This window comes from Athalia rosae, chromosome 3 (genome assembly GCF_917208135.1).
Source record: "Athalia rosae chromosome 3, iyAthRosa1.1, whole genome shotgun sequence".
Lineage (NCBI taxonomy): Eukaryota > Metazoa > Arthropoda > Insecta > Hymenoptera > Athaliidae > Athalia > Athalia rosae.
The window spans coordinates 5,980,023-6,003,085 of NC_064028.1; the positions used below are offsets into that span (position 1 = coordinate 5,980,023).

General features: G+C 41.2%; 2 protein-coding genes across 5 annotated transcripts in view; both read left to right on the forward strand.

Annotated features, from left to right (window-relative positions):
- The window catches only part of LOC105687669 (laccase-5), a 29,187-nt gene extending 10,282 nt beyond the window's left edge, over nucleotides 1–18,905 (forward strand). For both annotated transcript variants that reach the window (XM_048652944.1, XM_012403484.3), the window contains exons 2-10: nucleotides 13,507–13,882; nucleotides 13,977–14,261; nucleotides 14,780–15,053; nucleotides 15,141–15,345; nucleotides 15,601–15,785; nucleotides 15,874–16,069; nucleotides 16,165–16,377; nucleotides 16,497–16,727; nucleotides 16,816–18,905. In XM_048652944.1, coding sequence (XP_048508901.1) covers nucleotides 13,507–13,882; nucleotides 13,977–14,261; nucleotides 14,780–15,053; nucleotides 15,141–15,345; nucleotides 15,601–15,785; nucleotides 15,874–16,069; nucleotides 16,165–16,377; nucleotides 16,497–16,727; nucleotides 16,816–16,985 — 2,135 coding nt within the window. In that variant the 3' untranslated portion in view covers nucleotides 16,986–18,905. The remainder of the gene's footprint in view (nucleotides 1–13,506; nucleotides 13,883–13,976; nucleotides 14,262–14,779; nucleotides 15,054–15,140; nucleotides 15,346–15,600; nucleotides 15,786–15,873; nucleotides 16,070–16,164; nucleotides 16,378–16,496; nucleotides 16,728–16,815) is intronic.
- An 845-nt stretch (nucleotides 18,906–19,750) lies between these two features.
- Nucleotides 19,751–23,027, forward strand: LOC105687682 (laccase-like). Of its 3 annotated transcripts, none has more exons than XM_048652946.1 (11): nucleotides 19,751–19,980; nucleotides 20,066–20,207; nucleotides 20,300–20,584; nucleotides 20,648–20,921; nucleotides 20,992–21,196; nucleotides 21,295–21,482; nucleotides 21,561–21,756; nucleotides 21,845–22,057; nucleotides 22,134–22,373; nucleotides 22,463–22,677; nucleotides 22,829–23,027. In XM_048652946.1, exons 1-10 carry the CDS (start codon nucleotides 19,890–19,892, stop codon nucleotides 22,663–22,665), a joined length of 2,037 nt encoding a protein of 678 aa, XP_048508903.1. In that variant the 5' UTR covers nucleotides 19,751–19,889; the 3' UTR covers nucleotides 22,666–22,677; nucleotides 22,829–23,027. The 3 variants fall into 3 exon arrangements, 2 of the variants coding, with proteins under 2 accessions (XP_048508903.1, XP_012258923.2); XR_007277683.1 differs by having other exon boundaries at nucleotides 19,752–19,980; nucleotides 22,463–22,778; nucleotides 22,866–23,027; XM_012403500.3 differs by having other exon boundaries at nucleotides 19,752–19,980; nucleotides 22,463–23,027.
- Nucleotides 23,028–23,063: the final 36 nt, after the last annotated feature.

Sequence of the window (23,063 nt, forward strand, 5' to 3'; positions counted from 1 at the left end):
TAATGTCAACCGACCGACCCCGGCCGTTCAGCGAAGTACCGAGCGCGCGCTGCTATTGCGAAGTAGATTCGTTGCGTCAGTTTTATTTTCAAAGAAAAATCTTCATTTGGTCAATCTCCGCGGTTATATCATATCGCGTGTGTCGCAAACGAGTGCACGATACGGCGCTGTAAGAAAACGAGGTGTTTTTTTTTTTTTTCTTATTTCATTTGTTTTTTTTTCTCTTCTCAATTTTATTCGTTCATTTTCATCGAAGAGACGAAGGACCCGAGGACCGCGTGCATCTAGAAAGTACGGGTGAACGCGTAGGGTCAAAAGTCAACAACCACGTGCGCGAATCTTGATTACTTCGTCCATGTATTTCAAGCTTCATGAGCTGCAAGTATATCCGAGCATTTCGCTCCTTTTTGGGAAAGCGTGTGCGATATGAATTGTGGAAACTTCGAACGTATGTCTGTGGATCGAAGGAATTATTTTTAAGAAATACAATTGCCCGTGTATTCGTCGTCGTGTCGTACGCCTAAAAATCGGCGATCTATATTTCGACCGTGATCCGAATATACACGTCTCGCGATTCGCAAGTTCCGTTACGTAAACGTATATAACTATACATGAGCCGCAGAATGGGATCGATAGAATCGTTGAATCGGTCGGAGCTTTCATAAGCTATCGATTTCATCGGAATCAATGCCACGGGCGCGAATAAATTCTATCCTTATTTTCAGGATATTAATTTTGTAAATTATATATACACGTATGTATATAGGTATACAACAGGCTTTACGTATACGTATATGCACACGCGTCGCGCGTGACACAGATTTAGACACGGTTCTTCCGGGGATGAGGAATAGAGAGCGCGACTCTCATCGCGACGTCGAACTCGGTCGTATAGAGATGTGTATATATTTTACGCGTATGTTAAACACGCACACGCAAACTCTATCGCATTACGCGGTGAAACGATGCCGCGCATAAAGATTTCTGCATTTTCTCGAAAGATCTCTCCCTCCGTCTCCGTCTCTGCGTTTCAATATATTTGTTTTTTTTCTTTTTCTTTTTCCTTTTTTTTTTTTCTCTTCACACGCTCGATTTCTGCACGCGGTCAAAACGAGATCCACGACCGAGAACCGTCGGTCGACGAACATCGATGCAACTTGAACTTGAATTCAGGTTCTCGTGTAACTCGAGGTACGTAAGTGGCAGGTGTCTTGCGAAAACTTCCGCGGTATAATCTCCGCGCTCCGATTTCAGAGTAAATCGCTCAATCCAAAATCGACGGAACACAGGTGCTAAGTTTATACTTGCACCGGTTTTCGGAGGTACCTACCTACCTGAAAGCGGAGAGTTAAGATGGGGGAAAAAATAATTCGACGAAGAGTTCGAGATTTTGTTCAACCTTATTTCTTCGTCGATATAATTTTCTCTCCGTTTTACAACCGTTATCGTGTCTTAAGGGACCTAATCTCGGAGAGTAAATAAATTAAATACCGATACTTTTCTAACTCTCTCCGCGCGCCAAAGATCGATCTCTCTCACTCTAAAACACGTCCGACAGATGTCCGGTTTCTCTGCACATCATTTCACGTTTGACGCGACGTCTCATGCATATTATCTCCTGCTAATGGACCCCTAACTTAATACACTACTCGAATATAATTAGAGAAGAATGTACCTCGACCGAGCCGCCGAGAATCTGTAAAACAAAGTGCGCCAATAATATCGGCATCTCGTTAGAAAAATGAATGAAAATTTTTCATCCAAATTTTTGCTATCCAAATTGCATGTCTTTATGCGAAACTTTTCATTCGCTGTAGAATAAGTGGAGAAAATTTATGAATCTTTCGAATTTATTATGCAGTTCAGAGAAGAAACGAAAGTACATGAGTACTGGATGAATTGTTTTTTTTTTTTTTTTCTTCTCTTTTTTCATCCGATGCATCGTTATCGAGATTTCAAGTGCTGATAACTTTGGAACAAAGCGATATGAAATTCAGCCGACCGAAGCGATCGCAGTTTCTCGGTTATAACGCTAGACAATTATGTGAACTGAACGTGCCGACTGTGAACTTAATACTGTAAAGATACGTATATGCCGTTGGTTGCCGCTCCGTCCAATGTCAAGAGCATTTGGTCGTTGCGGTGAAATTGGGCCGGTGTTACTTAACGCTCTCGAATGTGGGTATAACGCGTAATTTTAACCTTACACGAGCGAACTCAATTTTCGCGACACGAACGGATTATTAACACGTTACCGCGGAGTACCCGCCGATCCGCAATCTCGGAAACGTCTTCGTCGGTTTTTTTTTCAATTCTTTTTCCTCCTCACGTACACCGGGTCAGAAACTTCATCGTCTCGTTGACGTGGTTCGGCGGCGGTGACCGATTTTTCGAATATTTATATGATCGACGTTCAGCTACGTTTGGCCAAGGAGATATTGAAATTTGGAGCAAAACATTTTTTTTTTATGGACGATATAAATTTTTTGATACGCTCGTACGTTGGCAGGTAATTAGGAGGAACACGTAATTAAAAAATTGTTGCCCTCTGCCGTACAGTCAGGTGTGTGAATAAAAAATTATTATTTACAGTAAATTCCGTAAAACGTTTCACCGATCATAATTTTACCGGAATGATTTTCATGGCTGATGTTTTCCGGTGCTGCGCTGCGTCGGTTATACGTCGTTAATAAATTAAATCTCAGACTCCTGAGGCGATTCGGAAACGCCCGGCGAGCATTCGGGATCGAGATTCTGAATTATAATTAAGCCGGCTAAGGCGATATCATAATACGCTCTTAGGGTTAGAGAGCAATATAACGCGCTTGTAAAATTTAGCGAGGAGAGCCACCGACTATTACTTACCATTTAATATGATAAGTTAATAGTTAAATATTCACCCCCTGCGGCGGTTCGCTAGAAAATCATTACGCGAATAAGAGCACGCGATGTAGGCGATTATCAGAATCGCCCGGAGCTTCATTACTATTTCGCTTTCGATAGTTTAATCCAAAATTCAAAAGAGTGAAAGGCGTGGCGCAATTTTCACCGTAAAAGGCATTCTCTATTATTATATGCCCAAAATGTTCGTATTAGCTGTAATGGAACGATTCGTTATTATTACCACATTGAATGCCCGATCACGTGAGTCTCTCCCTATAAATTTTTTCACAAATCGAACGCGTCGTTTTATTCCGGTTTTTTTTTTTCTCTCTCTCTCTCAATTGTTACACTTTTACGTTCAAAGGCGGCGATTTTCATTGTGAAAATAATATTTAACGTATAATTATCCTGGCGTACGTCATCGCTCGAAGCTTTGCCTAATTTACAAGGTTTGTCGGCACCGTATAATTATCACGCCGAGAGATTTTTTTAGAGAAAGTGTACAACGCGCGGCGATTTACAAGGTTAAAATGGGAGGGATGGATTGATATAATAACATCGCCGATCGACGACGATCGCCTTTGAAGAAATGGAAAAGTGGTGCACGATTTTTAGAACTGGAAAAGTTGAATATCGAATGACGGGTATTAGGTCGATGATCGACGAAGAACGATTCGCATCCATTTTTATTTCATTCAATTTTTTTTTATCGTTTTTTCATCGTTACGATTACCCGATAAGATCGGTGCATGCAGAAAATTGTTACCTTGCAGTGATTTATAACCATTAATGGCAAAGGTAATTATATTCTGAATTTAGCAACTGTATTATACCGTGTAATATTGCAGGTACGTAGTGTACGTACAGTGAAAAATTACAATTATAAATTTTTCACTATGCTAAATGCAATTCCACATTGTGATAAAATATATATATATATATATATACGATATACCTGTTACACGTTACTCGCGCTGCCGGACATTACATCGTTGATAATTACTCCGCTGTTGCATTTACAATCAAAATTACGGTGTGAAGGCGTAAAACGTAAGAAACCATATAGCATGCACGGTGAAATTGTGAAATACTTTTTACGACGCTTTCACAAATACTTTGAAAATTTGAAACGCCTAGTTTTAAGTGTTTCTTAAAATCGTCTAAAAATTACGCGTCCCCGCAATTAAATGTATACAACAAGTGAAACCGATCGGAGATGACGAGAGTGAAAAAAATTATTTCCCACCCAGATACCGTGAATTAATGATCGAATACCGATCCCATAATTTGCGTGCCAACGCGTGGCGTGAATTTATCGAGTACAAGTGAATAATAATTCAGTTATCCGTTATGTTATCTCATTTCGGTTATGATAGATATTATTTTTACCTGTACGCGTAACGTGTGTATCACACTTATTTCGCGTGTCTAATTTTTTATTACACATTTGTATCAGAAAAAGAAAAAAAGAAGACAAGAAAAAAAAAAACTGGAAAAAGAGGAGAAAAAAATTGAGGAACAGTCTCGCGCGTTATTTTGCATGAATGAAATCACGTCGTCCCGTTGCAATTACGATACTATCGGAGTATACGGGATCATGATTAAGAGTGGTAATAATATTTTTATTACTTCACATCGCTGACCTTTTTACTCGATTACCAATCGACCTGCGGTCGCGTCGTTTGAATCGGTTTTTCGAACCGGTATAAAGACGAAGACGTTGGCGTCTCGTCTGCGCCACGGTACGAGACGATTTCTAAACTGACCATAGCCTACACGCGGATACGTTCGAATAATTTATACGAACCTTCGTAGTAAAAAAAAAAAAAAGAAAAAAAAAAAGAAGAAGAAGAAGATAAAAAGAAGAAGGCAGTTGAAGAGATACAAAGTCACGGTCACGTTTACAGAAGTGATTCACAAATATATAATTGGCCGATCGGATTGAGAAATAATCTCGATTCGATGCGATGGGCGTCAGTGAGCGAATTATCGCCGCCATTAGTTTCTGTTAGTTTCTTCTACGTTCCCTCGCTTGTCAACGGGGAGAAAATAATAACGAGGTAATAATTCCATCATCGTCAACGTCAACGAATTTCATCCACTTGATTCCCCTCGCGTATAATAATCATTACGTTACTACGCGTGTAATTCTCTTTTTTATTTTTTACGTAATTAGGAGAACTTTTAGATACATAAGGAGTAGTCTAGCAACTACTCGTACACATCGAATCACGTAGCGATTCGGTTGAGAAATTCTCCATTCAACTATCAGCCGATATTCCTCGCGTCCCGTGCGTCCGGAAAAGGAGGTGAATTAAAAAAAAGAGGAAAAAAAAAAATGATATTCTGGATCAGAAGACAAAAATTTATCCAAAAAGAACGCGGAACTGTTCGATTTACTTTCTCTCGTCGGATATAATACGTGAGCCCGATCGAGCTGATGTGGTTTGTAAAGAAGTGAAAAAAAATTATTACGGAAAAAAGAGGAACACCCAGTCGAGCGGAATTTCGTCAAAAATGTGAAAAATGAAACCACCTACTTACGATGAACCGCGCCTTGGAGAATGAAAAAAAAATTAACGATACACGTTCGACGTTTTAGCTGTTTCATACCGTGGATAAGTCAAAGTCTGATACGAGCCAAGCGCTACGACGGTATGGAAATCGAAGCGACGATGATGATCGGTTAGCATTGGCATTTAGCGACTGCACGTGCTACGTGATGAATATAAATCACGTACATGCATGTGTACAGATGTAGATATACATATACAGCCGGGTATGTACGTACTCGGGCGTGGGAAAGTAAGTTTTTCTGTCCACGTCGTAGTATTATTATATTATAGTAAAATGATGCACGATGTGGTCATAAAACGAGAGGGACAAATGGCGCGTTGACGCGCGAGTTCATTGAAACTATTGTTACTTCGGCAATCTCGGCGATATAAATACCATATGAAACGAACGAGTGTCGTTGACATTTGCCTAGAGTACGTACATCGCGCGGTACGTACGTTGTGTGCGAAATTAATTGAAAAAAAAAAAAAAAAAAAAAAATAGATAAAGAAAAAAATAAAGAAACCAACGAATACAAAATGGAAAATAAAAAGATGAATGGACTCGGTAAGACGGGTAATTGAGCGGAGATTTTTTTTTTTTCAACGGTGGAAAAATAATCGCGAAACTCGATTAGCCAATTTCTTAAGAATTCAAACTTAAATTATGGACCTGCTTAGATACACCTGCTTTGTACTTAATAAAGTTCAACCGTTTCGCTACTCTATTATAAATCACATCGGGATAATCATTAATTTAGTGGAACGAATCAGCGGTGACAGTTCGAACAAACTCGTTGGAAAAAAAAAAAAAAACAAACTACGAAAGCCTATTTTTTTTTCGTCACATACGCAGAGACGCGAACGTTTTTACATTTGCTACCGGAGGTAGGCTGATGCGTTGAACGAAATCCGAAGCGAGACATCAAGCCCCAATTTTTTCGTCACACATCTTAAAACCTGAACGATGTCTCCGTGAGGTGCGTGCACTCGTCGGAATAGTGATTTCGTACATTTTCCGTGAAATAAATTTTGAGCTTTCGGAATGAAGAAATTTTTATTCGTTCGTTTTTTTTTTTTTTTTTTTTGCTCTTCAACGTATCAAGGCAGGGAAACGAAACAAGGATAAAAATGATTAAATACATGACAATGTCAAAGTGGCAGAACAAGCGGCTAAAGCAAGCTACTTTACTGTATAAAAATATAATTATGTTATATTACTTAATTTGATGTACAATCGTATCAAGGCTCCGTGACGTAAGTTGGCGTAACTTGGCATTAAATTGAAGTTGCGTGTGATCCTCTCTCGCTATCCTTGCATTGTTGGTACTCGTACACATTGTACCGGAGCACCTGTGCATCACCGGCGGCAGCTATTTTGCAAAATCTAGAACAACTGTACGAGGTGACTGACATTCCGCATGCGAACGACGTCTATTTTACACGTCCGCGGATCGGGCTGGTCGGACTCCACCTCGAGGAACCGCGAATTTCTGCTTCTCTCCTTTTTGTCCCTGGCAAAAAAACCTGCAGCTCTCATCGACCATCCAACCGTCGTCGGGTCGAACCGATCCGCTGCACGAGAATCTCGAATCGAAGAGAAAGAAAAAGGAGATTCCTCGAGCATCGTCTTCGCGATGACAAGAATGACTCTGCAGTTATCGACGTCAAGGCCAAGGTTTCTCGAGTGTTGAACGAACGTCCGCAGGTGAAAGGTTCGCGGTTATTTTTTTTTTTATTCACGTTTGTTTTACCATTGAAGGAGTAAAATTGTTCGTATCCGTCACACCCCATTTATTCTCGATATTATATTTGTACATGGAACGTACGAGGGTGGCAAAAAGTTTGGCATCGATTTTTTCTTCCCGCTTTTTTGTCAGCCTACGTACGAATCGCGGACGATTACGCGCAACGCCCCACTTTCGTTTGATCTCGACGTATCGAGATCTTTTCTTACAGACAAAATGTATTTCATATCGATACAGATGAAGTAATTAACCTTTTACCGCTTTCTAACTGTAAAACCTTATTTCGTTGTACGGATTCCAAAAGGAGAATGAAAAAAGGAAAAAAGGTGAAAAAAATTAGCGAACGAATAACTAAGTGTACAACTTACGCGTTAACCATATGATTTAGCGATTATCGTGTTCTTGACATTCATCCGATCGTTGAATTCCATCGTGACTATTTTACGATTGGATTATAGATCCTCGCGTTTTAACTAGATTCACTTTCCACTTTTCTAAAACATTACAACCGACTCATCATCTCGCCGCTGCTTTTGGTATGTCCGTTTTATTTATTTTTTTTTTTTTTCTCTTTTCTGCGTTCAATCATCCGCAGGCGGGTCGCGTATCTCCATACACGTCTAATAATTTACCTACGCGAAGTTATTACGCTGAGGATAATTGATATACCGAAGTAGCCACACGACATAATGAGGTACAAATGAAATATCAAAATGTTTTGCCCCCCCCTGCGCGTGTTCCGAAACAGCGCGACTATAGGTATAAATATCTATACAGGTATATCTACACAGCACAAGTTGCCGAGGTAGTTAACGGATGTTTCCGGTCTCAGTTTATCGTCCCAGATAAAACCAGTCGGAAATCAGCGCGTATCTCATAGCCGCAACAGCGAACATCCACATTCATCGTTTCTATACTAGTCCGATGACACAGTTTTAATACTAGATGAGCCTGATCTCCTCTGCCGGACAGCTGACCACGCGTTCAATTCATCCTCGATCTTTTAACGATTCAAGAAACTCGTTCTCTACGTCCAGCTTCTTCAACCGACTCTCGAAGCAAGTTCGGTAGAAAATGCAAAAATTTCCCCCTTGAAATTTTTCGAAAAAGTGTGCAGCTGCAGTGGACATTTTTTAGCGAATTTCCCACTTGCTTTTCACGACATCCTTCTCGGGATAATTATCTCGACTGTTCATTCATTCGTTGGTTTAATTATTATTTATTTTTTTTTTTGGGTGTTGTATTGCAGGACCAGCGGTCGTATGATAATAAAGATAATGATAATAACAAAAATGGCGCTTTCTACTGTGAGGCGAAAAAAGACCACCTTCGTTCTCTAATGCAATTGGATGTTTTTCCACTGTAACCGAGAACCGATTTATGAAATAGTCGGCACACGTTGCCTCAGCTATGCGCTACGGTATATTCCGTGATTTAACGTCCTGCTGAATAACGAGATATCAAGTATAAAATTATTTCTATACCTGGTACGTGAAAACTTACGTATTACTTTTTTACGCTACGATTTATCGCACATTATTCGTGTATACACACGATATTATACCCATCTACGGAACACGCTGCACGCAATGTTGTATCATAAAGACGATTTCAATAATAATTGACCTACGCAATGCGATGAATTTCCTCAAACTTATTTTAACATTTACAGCAGGGATATGTAAAGGTGTATCGTACCGGATTATATAATTTTTACGTTACGTAAATCTGGAGCTATAAAAAAAAAAAAAACAACAAAGTCGTAATTCAATCAATTAATTGCCCGTATTTCAAACTATTCGTTACTTAACTTTTTCAACCCCACTGTTAAGGTTACCCCCTCCCCCGCATTCCGCACAGAGACTTGGTATTACACGTGCCCTAATTCGTCTTGTTTATAATTACGTATGGAAGAAAAAAAAAAAAAAAAAAAACCCCCTCGAAGTTTGTCAGTCCCGATATACATGAAAAGCAAGCTAACTGATCCCGATATGTGTAGTTACAACGTGTATATTGTGCAAGAAAATACCTCGTTAGCGTACGTATACTGGAAATATAAGGCTATCATTAATTAACCATCTCTTTAATGACCCTCCGTAGTTAATTTCCGCGTAATTCACATACTGGCACTACAAGGCGAGACCTAATGTAAAAGTGACAGAATTCGATTGATCGTTGTTAAAAAATGAAGGAATGTGTAGGTGAAAAAAAAAAAAGGATCATGATCCGTGATCTGCATAATTAAGGGTAACTTCGTGCGTTCATTCATTCGGTCGATGAACGCATACGCGAAAAAACCTGAAAGAGAAAAGCGAAACAAAAGCTCGGAGCGAATGAGGGAAAATTATATTAGTCTCCGATTGAAATGATCAATTTAATTAACGGGGGAGACAAGATGCGAAAATTGGAATTTTCAGGTTCATCAAACATCGTTGTTGACCGCAATGTCTGCATCAATATTTAGGACAGCCAAAAGTTTTTTCAGTTTGCTTGAAAAATATATTATGTTTAACCGGTGATGAGCGGGTAGCGTCTATCTGAAGTAAAATACAAAAAGTTGATTGGATATGAAAATGTTAATCATCTTTGGTGCCATAAAATAAGACCGAGACAATATTGGGGGATATATATAAAGCATCGTGAAACGGAAGTTTGACAGAATTAGATCGATATTATACCATTAAAAGTGGCAACGAAACGGTAAGCTCTGACGAATCTTTCGATGTACATGGACTCGAGTGGCGAATGTAGCTGCAAATTCTATTCGCGTACGTGCATGGAATAAATGTACCCAGATACAATTTGCACTCGCATGCGCAGCCGAATCATTTAACGAACGTTGTGTACATGCCGGAATTAGAGAAAATGTTGATGAAATGTGCGAAATTTACGTTGATTTCGTTAACTTAGCTGTTTCAAAGACACCGCTAATTAACTTCGGTATTTGAAGAGCTCAATTCAAACCAAAACGGACGCGGACGTTCGATGAATGATTTATAGCGATATTTAAAAACGCTCGAAAGATCGAAAACTTTTTGTTCGTTGAATTTGTAACTTTCAATGGGTAATTTTTTAGTGAATATATTTCATCGTAATTACGGCGATTATTTGTCTTCGAATCGTTACCGATGATTTTATTTTAATTTTTTCTCAACTTTTATTGATGTCGGATGACCGAGTTTTAATTATAACCAGTTACGTCAGACGACGCGATAGTGTCCAACCGAGCGAATTTAAGACTAGGAAATGGACAATGGAACGACAAAGTAAAACTTGTACTTGTAATAATCTATAGAATTATTCACTGTACAAATAATGAATAGTCGCCACCATAACATCGTACGGGATCCGGTGTAGAAAGCAAGTCTACGTATATAACTCCCGCCGGCTAGACGTTTTGTCCAAGTATTACTTATTTTAAATAACTACCGAACGATTTCGCTGTGTCATTGATATAAAATTAGTTTATCTATAGCAGGTCGTATAACCTGTGTACAGCTCGATATCTGTTTCGCATTATACAGAACTCTTTGTCGTGTATTTTACTTTCCTTTTTTAATCATCGATGGTTACTTCATCGCTGACGAATCTCGCGATACCCGATGCGGCGATAACGTGACGTGGTGCGGTAGCTATTCGATAATTGAATCGAATTCAATTGCATACCCCGCACCGCAGTACCCGGAAATGATATTTATTATTACTGCGAATGTATTTTCATCTGAAATTTTTAGAACGGCCCAAACCGTGAAGCGAATATAATTTACACGCCGAAAATCTATACGTATAGTAAATATCATTCGCAGATCCGTACCGGTGGTATATGGACTCCGTGACGAAAGAATCGAAGTGAAACCGCACGATTTCCAATCGTGGACCAAAAACTAAAATAAGGAAAGAAAGAGAGAAAAAGAAGAGAACAGCGATCCACTGAAACTCTCAGTTTCAAACGCTAGATTATCGGTTTCGAAGTGGTACCGACGACGCCACGTGGCTCGCGGTTTCCGGAAGTAGATCGCTCGTCCGGAACCTTCGGTACCGCTCCGATCCTTCTTCCCGTCTCCTTCTCCCTCTTTCCCTGAAGCGTAACATCGGCAAGCGGAAAGGTGAGTTGCGTCACACTCTAGACATTTTTGCGTACCCTGTTTTTTTTTTTCTCTTTTTTCCTCTCTTTTTAATTTGCCAAGTAATATTCCCCGTAAGGAATATTCGAGTCCGAATCTTGGTTCGATGTCGAAGTGATTCCCTTACTTTGACACCATTGCGAATCTAGTTCGGATACGGTGGATGTGAAGTGTTACATTTCAAAATCTATTCATGCCCTTAAGAGTTAAGTGGATGAAATCATTTTTAACCAAATACCGCTTTGCCTCGCTTCTACTCTAACATCGAAACTGGACCCCGTTGACTGTCGGTTGATTAAAAAATATCTCATTTAATTCAAACGTTCCAGAAAATTAGTCAATTAGATCGGGTGATTTACGATTCCAAATTTGGTCGTACGAACATGTTGTAGCGAAAATCGAGAGAGATTGCGTTGCATTTCCTCGTCGCGGTATTTCTTTTTCCTTTTTTTTTTTTTTTTTCTCTCTTTTTAGCGTGTGTACCACACCTGCGATTAAGTTCACGCACGTACAAACGTACTCGAGACGAAATTACTGGATCAAATCTTTAATTCATGCGTTCCTTCTGCGGCGAGCGAATGGCTGGCAAGGTGGCGAGCTAAGGTCGATTGGGAAATCATTGATCTTAAGCGCATGTTTCGCACGCCGTATTCTATGTATATGGGTACGTAGTATGCGCGTATGTAAACTACGTTACCGCGAATTCCCATGAACATTATATTTATATATATATTTATAGATCCGTGCGCGAAGTGGAAGAGGAAATAAAAAGAACAAAGGGGAAAAAAAAAATGAGAAACACCTCATCTTGCGTAAAAGTAACGAAGGTGTTGAAAAATCTCCAGAGAGTATATATATGTATACGTATCCATACATGGCTGTATAAAGAACGTTGGAAAATTTCTTAATGATTTCATTAGGCGACGGTAATATTTTCTCACTGTCAATGCTACTGAATAGAAGGTTTTTTTTTTTTTTTTTTTTTTTTTTTTTTTCTTCTCTGTTTGCAGAGAAAATAAATTCCAGCTTAAACTATTGACAGAATTTCAGATGTTTTCTGCGGCCTATTCATACCGAAGCTTTTGCTCATATTATACTATATTACTCGCTCGAAATAAAGTAATTATTTTATTACGAAAGTATATATATACACATATACAATTCTGTACTTTTATTACAGTATAGGTCAAGTTGACAACTCTTACTTTGTTTAGTAATTGTGGTATATTTTACGTAACGAAGTTGGATGTGTGTATAAATATATTTATAAAGAACATTACATGCCTGGGAGAAAAGAGCGTGACGTTTGCGTCGCACGGTAACTTCTTCGTACTATTATTAGTTATTTATTTTTTCTTCTATTCTACTTTGTACTCGGGTAATAAATTTTCCGCAATACAATGTGATGCGTAACTCGCGATCGTTCACCCGTTTTATTGCGTGCGATCGGAGTCGGTTGACTCGTGCGCAAGCGAGACCAGCGGAATCGTCCCGAAGGGCGTTTTCATTTCTTCGAAACACCGCAGACGTAATACCTACACCTGTAGAAATGCTTTCATAATACGTCCGTCGAAAATTAATCATTACGAGGTTAAAGAGGTTTGGTCAAGTTACACGTCTGCACAAACGATGCAATCATCTTTGTGTGCAAAGATGCTCTGCGAAAAAAATCATATTCAGAGTTTCGGCCCACCTCGCGATCCACTCAATTTACCGTGGCGATTCTGCTTCCACAACGCATGTACGTACGTGAGAATACTGAAAAACGAAAAAATAAAAAACGCTTGTCCAATTAAACATCCGACGGAAAAAAAGCCCGCAATTCCTCACCTCGTTTCAGAAACAGTAGCAATGCAGTTATTTCAGCCCTCAGGGTTTCGTGCAACGAGTAAAACGCTACCCAGCTACAAGCTGTATGATGAGAACGAAAGAAAAAAGATTATGTTCGAAACAAAAAAAAAAAAAAAACAAAGAAAAGAAACAACGCAAACTTGAATTCTACTAGTTTCGAGTAATTTATTAATTCCTAGCGGTTATTAAAGGCAGCGTACAGTAAAACGTCCAGGAACAGAATGACGAATTAATTGTACACCGTTGAGGTTTACTCGCAAGCTCGCGGAAGTTTGGTTTCTTTCACCTTTTTTATCGATCCTTACGGCCAATTTCAATTATATTCTTTTCTCAACTTTTTTCCAGAGGTTTTGTCCGGTATCGCCGACCAGTCGACAGCCTCGTCTTTCTGGAGTCCGGCGATAAAAACCGGAAATGTATTCGGAGGCCACGACGACACGTCGAGCTTTTTCTCCTCAGCCCACGGGCTCCTTCAAACGCACCCCATAGACGGTGCGTTTCAGAGCGGGTTCGGCGGCATCGATAACCTCGGGAGCAGGGGATCTACCGTAAGGCCACCCAGAACACGACCGCTAGATTACAGCGAAAGAGCGACGGCCGAATTAAGAAGAAATCCGTCATTGTCAGCACCGGATGAGTGCGCTCGCGCGTGCCGCGAAGGCGACCCGCCAAGAATTTGCTACTACCATTTCACCCTCGAATATTACACGGTTCTCGGAGCGTGAGTTGTGAATTTTGAAAAATTTTCGCACATAAATTGGATCGCGGTTTGCGCGGTTTTTTTTACAGTAAATTTGGTAATATTCTGTCGACAGAGCCTGTCAAGTCTGCACTCCCAACGCTACGAATACGGTATGGAGTCATTGTCAGTGCGTTCTAGCCGATGGTGTCGAGCGAGGAATTCTGACCGCCAACCGAATGGTCCCCGGTCCCAGTATCCAGGTTTGCGAAGGTGATCAGGTAGTGATCGACGTTGAAAATCATTTGGAAGGAATGGAAGTTACGTTGCATTGGCACGGTCTTTGGCAAAAGGGTTCGCAGTACTACGACGGAGTACCTTTCGTCACGCAGTGTCCGATTCAGCAGGGGAACACGTTCAGGTAACGTAGATACGTGTTCTTTGGGATTTTTTTTCATTCCACTTTTGTCGTTCGTTTTTGACAAACGATCGGCGTTCAAACCGTGGACAGTTATAAGTGCGCTGGGCACGTGGCAATCGCGCGTTTGTCAGAGGCAGGAAGTGGATACACGGCAAGTTGATCGGTATATATGTATACCTCCTGCCTTTTCCATTCGCCGCCGGTTGCCTTTACGTATGTACCTTATAACTATAGATCGGCACATATGCTTCGCTCGCATAAAGAATCGAGAAACCTGTTTCAAGTCACGGTGTGATCACCCCGATAGAATGTCGCGACATTTGTTCAACGTAATTGGAATGTAATTGAAGCGAGGTCCGCAGGTCGTATTATTCTGTCGTCCGATTTGAACGAAATTCACCGAGAGAAAATAGCCCCCCGATATAAATATGCATGATCGCCGAAAAAGTAAATTTTCTACGCTATTGTACGCGCGCCTGGAAGAAATTTTGACGTCGTTACGTCCGTTTTCTCGTCAGGTATCAATGGACAGCAGGAAATGCCGGTACACATTTCTGGCACGCTCACACGGGTCTTCAAAAAATGGACGGTCTTTACGGAAGTATTGTCGTCCGTCAACCTCCGAGCAAAGATCCTAACAGTAATCTTTACGACTACGATCTTACCACACACGTGATGTTGATAAGCGATTGGATGCACGAAGATGCCGCCGAAAGATTTCCAGGACGTTTGGCGGTGAACACTGGTCAGGACCCGGAAACAGCTCTGATCAATGGAAAGGGTCAATTCAGGGTGAGTTGAGATCTCTGCATCTGTCGAGACGTATAATCGATCGCGAATATCTTGTTCGACTGGTTGCGTAATTTCGTGACTTTTCAGGATCCGAATACCGGATTTATGACCAACACGCCGTTGGAAGTATTCACCATAACACCGGGTCGCAGATATAGGTTCAGGATGATTAATTCTTTCGGCTCAGTTTGCCCCGCTCAAGTAACATTCCAAGGACATACCCTGACCTTGATCGCCGCAGACGGAGAACCAGTTCATCCCGTAAATGTCAACACCGTAATCTCTTTCTCAGGTAAGAGAAAATCGTCGACTATTTACGGCGAAATCAATATGACTCTCTTTCTATAATTGGACCATAATGATTATTATCGGTTACAGATCGAATATCCGTTTTGTAGGCTACTACTCTTTCTTTTAGATTTAACGAATTAGCTTTCTCAGAAAATACCTCACGATCCGCGGACATCCGCCGGGATACAGTTATTACCTCTGGCGAATCGAACCGCCAAGAAATTTATTTTAACAATTCGCTCTCATTTGATTGCAGGTGAGCGATACGATTACGTAATAAACGCCGATCAGCCTCCTGGCGCTTACTGGATTCAGCTACGAGGTCTCGGAGAGTGCGGTATCAAGCGAGTTCAGCAATTGGCTATTTTGAGATACGCTAGAGGACCTCATCAGCCGAGTTCCCAACCCCCGACCTACGACCTTGGTCTTCCTCAAGGAGTTGTAAGGATCCTCTTCGATGAACAAAAACACGTTTTTACTTCGCTCAAAAACTTCCGATAATCGAACCCCGTTTATTTTCCGAACAAAGGTCCTGAACCCGTTGGACGCGATCTGTAACACGCCGCGCGACGACGCTATCTGCATAAATCAATTGAAAAACGCACGCCGCATCGACGAAGGAATTCTCCAAGAACGACCGGACGTCAAGATCTTCTTGCCGTTCCGTTTCCTCTTTTACAGACCGGAAGAAGTATTCCAGCCGAACACTTACAATCGCTACCTCGGTGGGTTCATCGTCGTGTATTTTTCGGTCATTTTACGACATCTTATAGCACACGGCTGACGATTAAAAAAAAAAAAAATTACCCTTACGTTGCAGTCGCACCGACGGGTGACCACGTAATTTCCCTCGTTGACGAGATCTCGTTCACCTTCCCGCCTTCACCGCCACTTTCTCAGATCGATGACATTCCACCAGAACAATTTTGTAACGGAGATAATCGCCCGGCGGATTGCGGAGCGAATTGCATGTGCACGCACAAGGTTGACATTCCCCTCAACGCGGTAGTCGAAGTTGTCCTCGTCGACGAAGGTATGCTGGATATAAAAAAAAGAACAAAACAACTCTCGCTCGGCTGTCTGCACAACTTTTAACGCTGATCTATTTTTTCTGTTTTTTTTTTTTTTTTTCTCTCCTCCGATCACCGACAGTTCAACAGCCGAATCTCTCCCATCCGTTCCATTTGCATGGATACGCCTTCCACGTAATCGGTATGGGTCGCTCACCGGACAAAAATGTAAAGAAGATCAACTTGAAACACGCCCTTGATCTTGACAGAAGAGGTCTGCTCCACAGAGAATTCAACCTTCCGCCATCGAAGGACACGATCGCTGTGCCGAACAACGGTTACGTGGTATTCAGATTCCGTGCCAATAATCCCGGTGAGTCTCGTTCCGATCGAAAAAATTTCCAAAATTCCGATCAACGACCTCGCAATAATTAATATAATTTTTTCTATTCTTCTTTCAGGCTACTGGCTGTTCCACTGTCACTTCTTGTTCCATATAGTGATCGGTATGAATTTGGTCCTTCACGTAGGGACACACGGAGACCTTCCCCCGATTCCTCCGAACTTCCCGACATGCGGAGACCATTTACCCCCGATAACACCCCCACTACCGATCGAAAGCTTTCACTGACCTTAACTGAAAGGAAAAGGTGAATGAAAAAAATTCAATAAGCTCATTAGCTGAGAGACGTTGGTCCAAAGCAATTCACGTACTTGTAGTATAGGTATACTAACCTGAGGTAGAATACCCATGCAAGTATTTTATTACCCTCTTCATACAATGCTCATCTCAGGATCACCGGGGGGCGGCGAAATTCGCGGTAATTTATAATCGCTTGAAAGGTAAAGTATAATTAGAAAATAGTCCTTCACTGATTCTCCCGATTCCCATTTCCATTTCCCTTCTGACCCCTTCCCGTGTGTGAATTACATTCGCGGTGAACATCGCGAATATCGTGTTTATTACCATCTGGTTGAATGGCTTTTTGATTTTCAAATGGAAGCCTGCGGGGATTTTTCTATTTTCCTGGGGGGGGGAGGGGGGCGGTAACACGACCTTGTCGTATCGCAGACAATGAGGTCTATATTTATTTAACTTGAGATGTTTTACGTGATTTATTTATTCCTCGGTGCTTTATTATACTTTTATCATTACGAACGTTATTAGTATTACTACCGCTATAGTTAGAACTATGATTATTATTATCATTATTCTTATTAGCATCGTTATGATTATTATTATTAAAATTATTTGTTTGTTTTCTTGTTTTTTTTTTTTTATACAATTTTGGAGCCCACTTATAAAGTACGCATGTGTGCGTAATTCTAGTTGATGTGCTTATTTCAAGTGCGTGACGTGCGCACACAGGCGTAAAAAGTGAAAATAATTTCGAGGACGATTATTTTGTCGCATAATAAAACGCCATCGGATAAAATTACAAGAAAAATTGAAATCTAAAAATTGCACCATCATAGTATACGCATCATCCACGTTCACATCCGGTGTGTTTTCATAATAATTTTATTTAAACAAGACACATAAAATATCTCGAAAAATATGCGTGTGAATGTTGTACTAACATAATGTCTGTAAATAATGTAGATGTATAGGTATTAAATTTACTTTAATTATTAACGACGGAGAAACTGGGATAATAGTCTCTATAGATACAAGATATGCGGTGCAAATTGTAGAAATTAAGGAATCATTGTCATTGGACTTCCGCTCATCGCAACTCACATTATACATGTATACTCTCCGACTGTGCGATTTTCTTCGTAAAAAAAAAATCTTTCACCAGACTGGGTACGTAGTTTAATTTATTTTGTTGTGTATTTTATTTCTCTGCCATCAGAATCGAAGGAGCATCATGTGAGAATACCTTATAACTGAGGCTGTGAAAAGTAAATAAATACTACTTTGATATGAGAGATAATTTTCATTGAATCGCAGTGCGGAAAGAAGGGTCGCACGGGGTGTTTTTCTCAAGTTTCTCGAAAGAAAACGCGCGCGGTCCGATCAACGCTGCCTGGTGCGTGAGGATTTTTCTGCCATAGCATTCGTCCGGTTCTGATATTTTTGTTTTCATCTATTTTCGATAATCATTTTCAAAATTTTTTATCCGTCAATTGTATGTAGTTTGCGACAGTGTAAAGTTTATACAGACATGAATTTTTTTGCCCGTTGACCGCGCGGACGGTCGAAGGCAGGTCCTCCAATCGGGCCATTATTCGACGATAGATTAACAATTGCTGAGGAGTAACGCGATTGTATGGTAAAAATGAAGAAGGATCGTAGGATTATAAATATAATGCAGCGTGATTTTGAGTGGGAAATTATACATTATAAACATAGGATTGCGGAGAGGATCAGTAACAAGGAACGGGTGCTACGGTATAACTAATTCATAAATGAAAAAAAAAAAAAAAAATATGATTTTCTTTCATCTGTTACCGATGTATGCTGTTGCGCCCGTTCCGGGCATGTGGCGTTCAGAATTATAAGCAGAGATATGTATTTTTAGTAATAAAATTGTTTTAAAAACTGTTATCATTATACCCACGTTATTACCCAATAATATTCATAAGGATTCAATCAAAAAAAAAAAATAAAAATAAAAATAACTTTCGTGGAGTGTAGAAAATTCACCGTCACGAAAATCTGTACAGATATTATCATCGAAATATGTATCAATTCTTTCATCGGGCTGTACGTAATGTCCGGATGAAATTTATCATCGCCAAACAGTTGTGCGAAAGAAAATTATTAATTTTTATTATCGTGACGTGTTTATAGTGATATGCATTTTCTGTTGCCGCAACGATATCACCTGTGATAGCAAATAGGCGGCTGCGCATACATTATGTGATTATTTGTATTTTACTTTTTTTTTTTTTTTGTCGTAGTAGCTGCAAACTTTGGTCAGTAAGAAAAAAAATGGGCTTCCTTTTCGCGAGTTTGGATATGGAAATATTCAGTAATTTTTTAAGAGTATCGATACCCACACTTTTGGAATATTAAAATCCAACGAAAGTGTCGCGAACGATCATCTCACGCCGAACATCAATCGGTTCTCACTCGATCGAATGCAGTCGATCGCCGATGTGATAGTACGAAATTATTAGCCAATATTTGCTCTATCGATACCAGTATAAATAAGTAAATAGGAGAGCTCTTATTTCTTTCTTCTGAAACAATACATTGATCGCTAGTTGGCAAGATCGTGTACGGCTTCGCGATTCGATCACAAACAACGATCACGCTAGCGAGTCGAGGATGCGATCGCGCGTGCAACAAGCAGCAAGCGTGTTGTGATGACAAACGCGTAATGTTTTTTTATCAACATAATTAACTGAATGTTATCACTCCAACTCGTTTATAGACCAAATACAACAGTCGCGATGCCCCATTGTCGTAAAAACACTTCGATCGTCGTCCAGGGCTCAGGTGTGACAGTGCAGGCGAAGACCCCTGCAGAGGAGGCGACCTACGCTCAGATTTCTCACAATCTCCGCAATCAAAATAACCGAACAAATGATGTCTTCAACGCCGATCACCTCCGCATCAAGATTGCTGTCGACATTCGCACTCGTCGCGACATCATGCTTCCTCCTCGTTCACGGAGGTAGATCTCGACTGTACAGTGAATCTCGTGAATAAATCGTCATCGAATTAACCGACTCACTTCATTCGCCGATATCATTTTCCAGACCACTATCCAGGTCAGGCGGAATTGGATCGGGATCCCTCGCTCTCATCCCCCCAAGATTGTTTGCGTGCATGCAAAAAAGGCGACCCACCGAGGATATGCTATTATCATTTCACCATTGAATACTACACCGTTCTCGGATCGTGAGCATACCCCCATAAACCGGTTTTTTGACCATTTTTTTTTTCAATTTCTACCGTTTATCACGATTCATCAATTTTTCGTCATCCTCCAGTGCTTGCGAACTGTGCACCCCCAACATCACGAACCAAGTAACGGCCAATTGTCAATGCGTGCTCGCCGATGGCATCGAGCGAAGCATCGTAGCTGTCAACAGAATGGTGCCCGGGCCCAGCATCCAGGTATGCGAAGGTGACAAGGTCGTCATTGACGTTGCGAATCACGCGGACGGTGCGGACACCGCTATTCATTGGCATGGAATTCTGCAAAAAGGGACCCAGTACTACGACGGTGTTCCACAGCTCACGCAGTGTCCTATTCCGCACGCTACTACCTTCAGGTACTGAGTTCTCTCCCCGTGGAATCGGGAACTAGATAATAATCACCTTTATTCATCATTAAGGTACCAGTGGATGGCTGACGAGGCCGGTACATATTTTTGGCACTCTCATTCGGGTCTGCAAAAATTAGACGGGGTATACGGACCTTTGGTCGTTCGTCCCATCAACGGCACTGACCCTAACGAGGCTTTGTACGACGTCGATTCGAACGATCAGTTGATCTTCATAAACGACTGGATGCACGAATTGGCCAACGACCACTTCCCAGGACTTCTGGGACCCAACCAAGGCCAGCTACCCGACAACTTGCTGATCAACGGGAAAGGGCGGTACACGGTATGAAATAATCGTGACTAGATCACGATCTTCGCTTGTAATTCCATAATTTCACCGACAACTCTTCCAGGATCCGGTGTCCGGCAATACGACTACCACTCCGCTGGATGTAATCACCGTGAAACCGGGCCTCAGGTATAGGATGAGGATGGTCAGTTCCATGTGCACCGTGTGCCCCGTTATAATTACCATCGAAGGGCACGATTTGCTGCTGATCGACATGGACGGTAGTGCGGTACGTCCCGTGAAAGTCGGTTCCGCCATCATTTTCACAGGTAAAAAACAAACAAAAAAAAAAAGACCGAATAATCGTCGTCGAGTACCGAGGAGCATCGAATGAAAAGCTATTCGTGTAAAACGTTTATCTGTACAGGGGAGCGTTACGATTTTGTATTAAACGCGAACCAGACAGTAGGTGCGTATTGGATACACGTTCGCGGATTGGGAGAATGCGGTATACCGCCGGGTATTCATCAACACGCGATTCTCAAGTACGAGGGGGGACCGGATGAGCCAACTACCAAACAACCGACTTATGACAATCCTCTTCCTCAGGGAGTAGTAAGTACATACTGACATTTGTCATTGCGAAGTTCGGAATCATTCGTTCGCAAATATTCGCACAACATTTGTTTCAAGCTTCTCAATCCGTTGGACGGTAAATGTGACTATCCGCGTAAAGACGCCGTGTGCATAAGTCAGGTACAAAGTGCAATCCCCGTCGAAAAAGCGTTGCTGACGAGTGAACCGGATGCAAAAATTTACCTGCCCTTCAAATTTTTCAACTACAATACCACGGAGCTCTTCGAACCGAACACGTACGACCGTTTCATGGGTAAGTTCCGTAATCAGTTGTCGTGCCGCGAATGGCGTGATTGAAAATCCTTGCAAGACTTCACGTCGAAACTGTTGAATCTGTGCAGTCGCACCCGGCGGTGTCGCGCTTCTTTCGCTGATCGATGGCGTCTCGTTCATGTTTCCACCGTCACCACCGTTGTCCCAATTCGAAGACATCGATCCCGAACTGTTCTGCAACGATGACGACCGTCCCCCTAATTGCGGAGAGAATTGCATGTGCACGCACATGCATCACGTCGAATGCGGTTCAATTGTTGAGATAGTAATTGTGGATGAAAGTAAGATACATACCGGTGTTTTCCCGAGGCGATCATTTCTTCAAAAATTGACTGACTGAAAATTGAAAATCGACAGTGGGAGTGGACGACCTGTACCATCCGTTTCATTTGCATGGATACTGTTTCTCGGTCATGGGAATGGGTCATGGGTCTAGGCCCAAGGACGGAGTGAGGCGAAAATTGACCGTCGATGATATTCGAAATCTCGATCTACAAGGTCTCCTGAACAGACGGACAGACCTGCCACCTTACAAAGATACGATTCCGATTCCCAACAATGGATACGTAGTTATGAGATTCCGCGCCGATAATCCCGGTAATTTTTTTTCAGAATTTTCCTTCGCACAAATTAATTACTTTTTCACTCAAACCGCATCTGTTTAAATTGTCTTATCGCTTGAATAGGGTATTGGCTGCTGCACTGTCATTTCATGTATCACACGGTAATCGGTATGAACGTAGTTATCAAAGTTGGTAACCAGACCGATCTACCTCCCGTTCCATCGGGCTTTCCAAAATGTGGGAATTGGCTGCCACCCATAACACCCATACCAACCAAAACGGAATGTGTCTCAAAACAGGCAAAACGTTGCACACCAAAAAAATAGTCATCGAATTAGGCAAGGTCAAATATTTGTATCGATTAAATCTACCTGATAATAACAACTCAAACCTTCAACCTTCTTTTCCACCATTTTATGTCGAATTGACGAATTCATCGGTAAGTAAGTAGTGGGCCAGTAAAATCAAAAATAAAAAACAAAATTGCAGAAGCTCAATTATGTCATGGTTGGGCGTAACGTTCCAGTGTCAAAAATTTCGCGTCCTCGACATCGATATACGGGCCGATGTGCGCTTGGACAGCTGTTTCAACAACATCGTCAGGGATTATCTTACTTGGATCTCCAATAAGGCTGGAGATTGATCCAATTCATGAAATAAAATAAAATTAAATACCCGTGCCTCTATACATGTGTGTACAGTATTTCTTCACCTATATATAGAC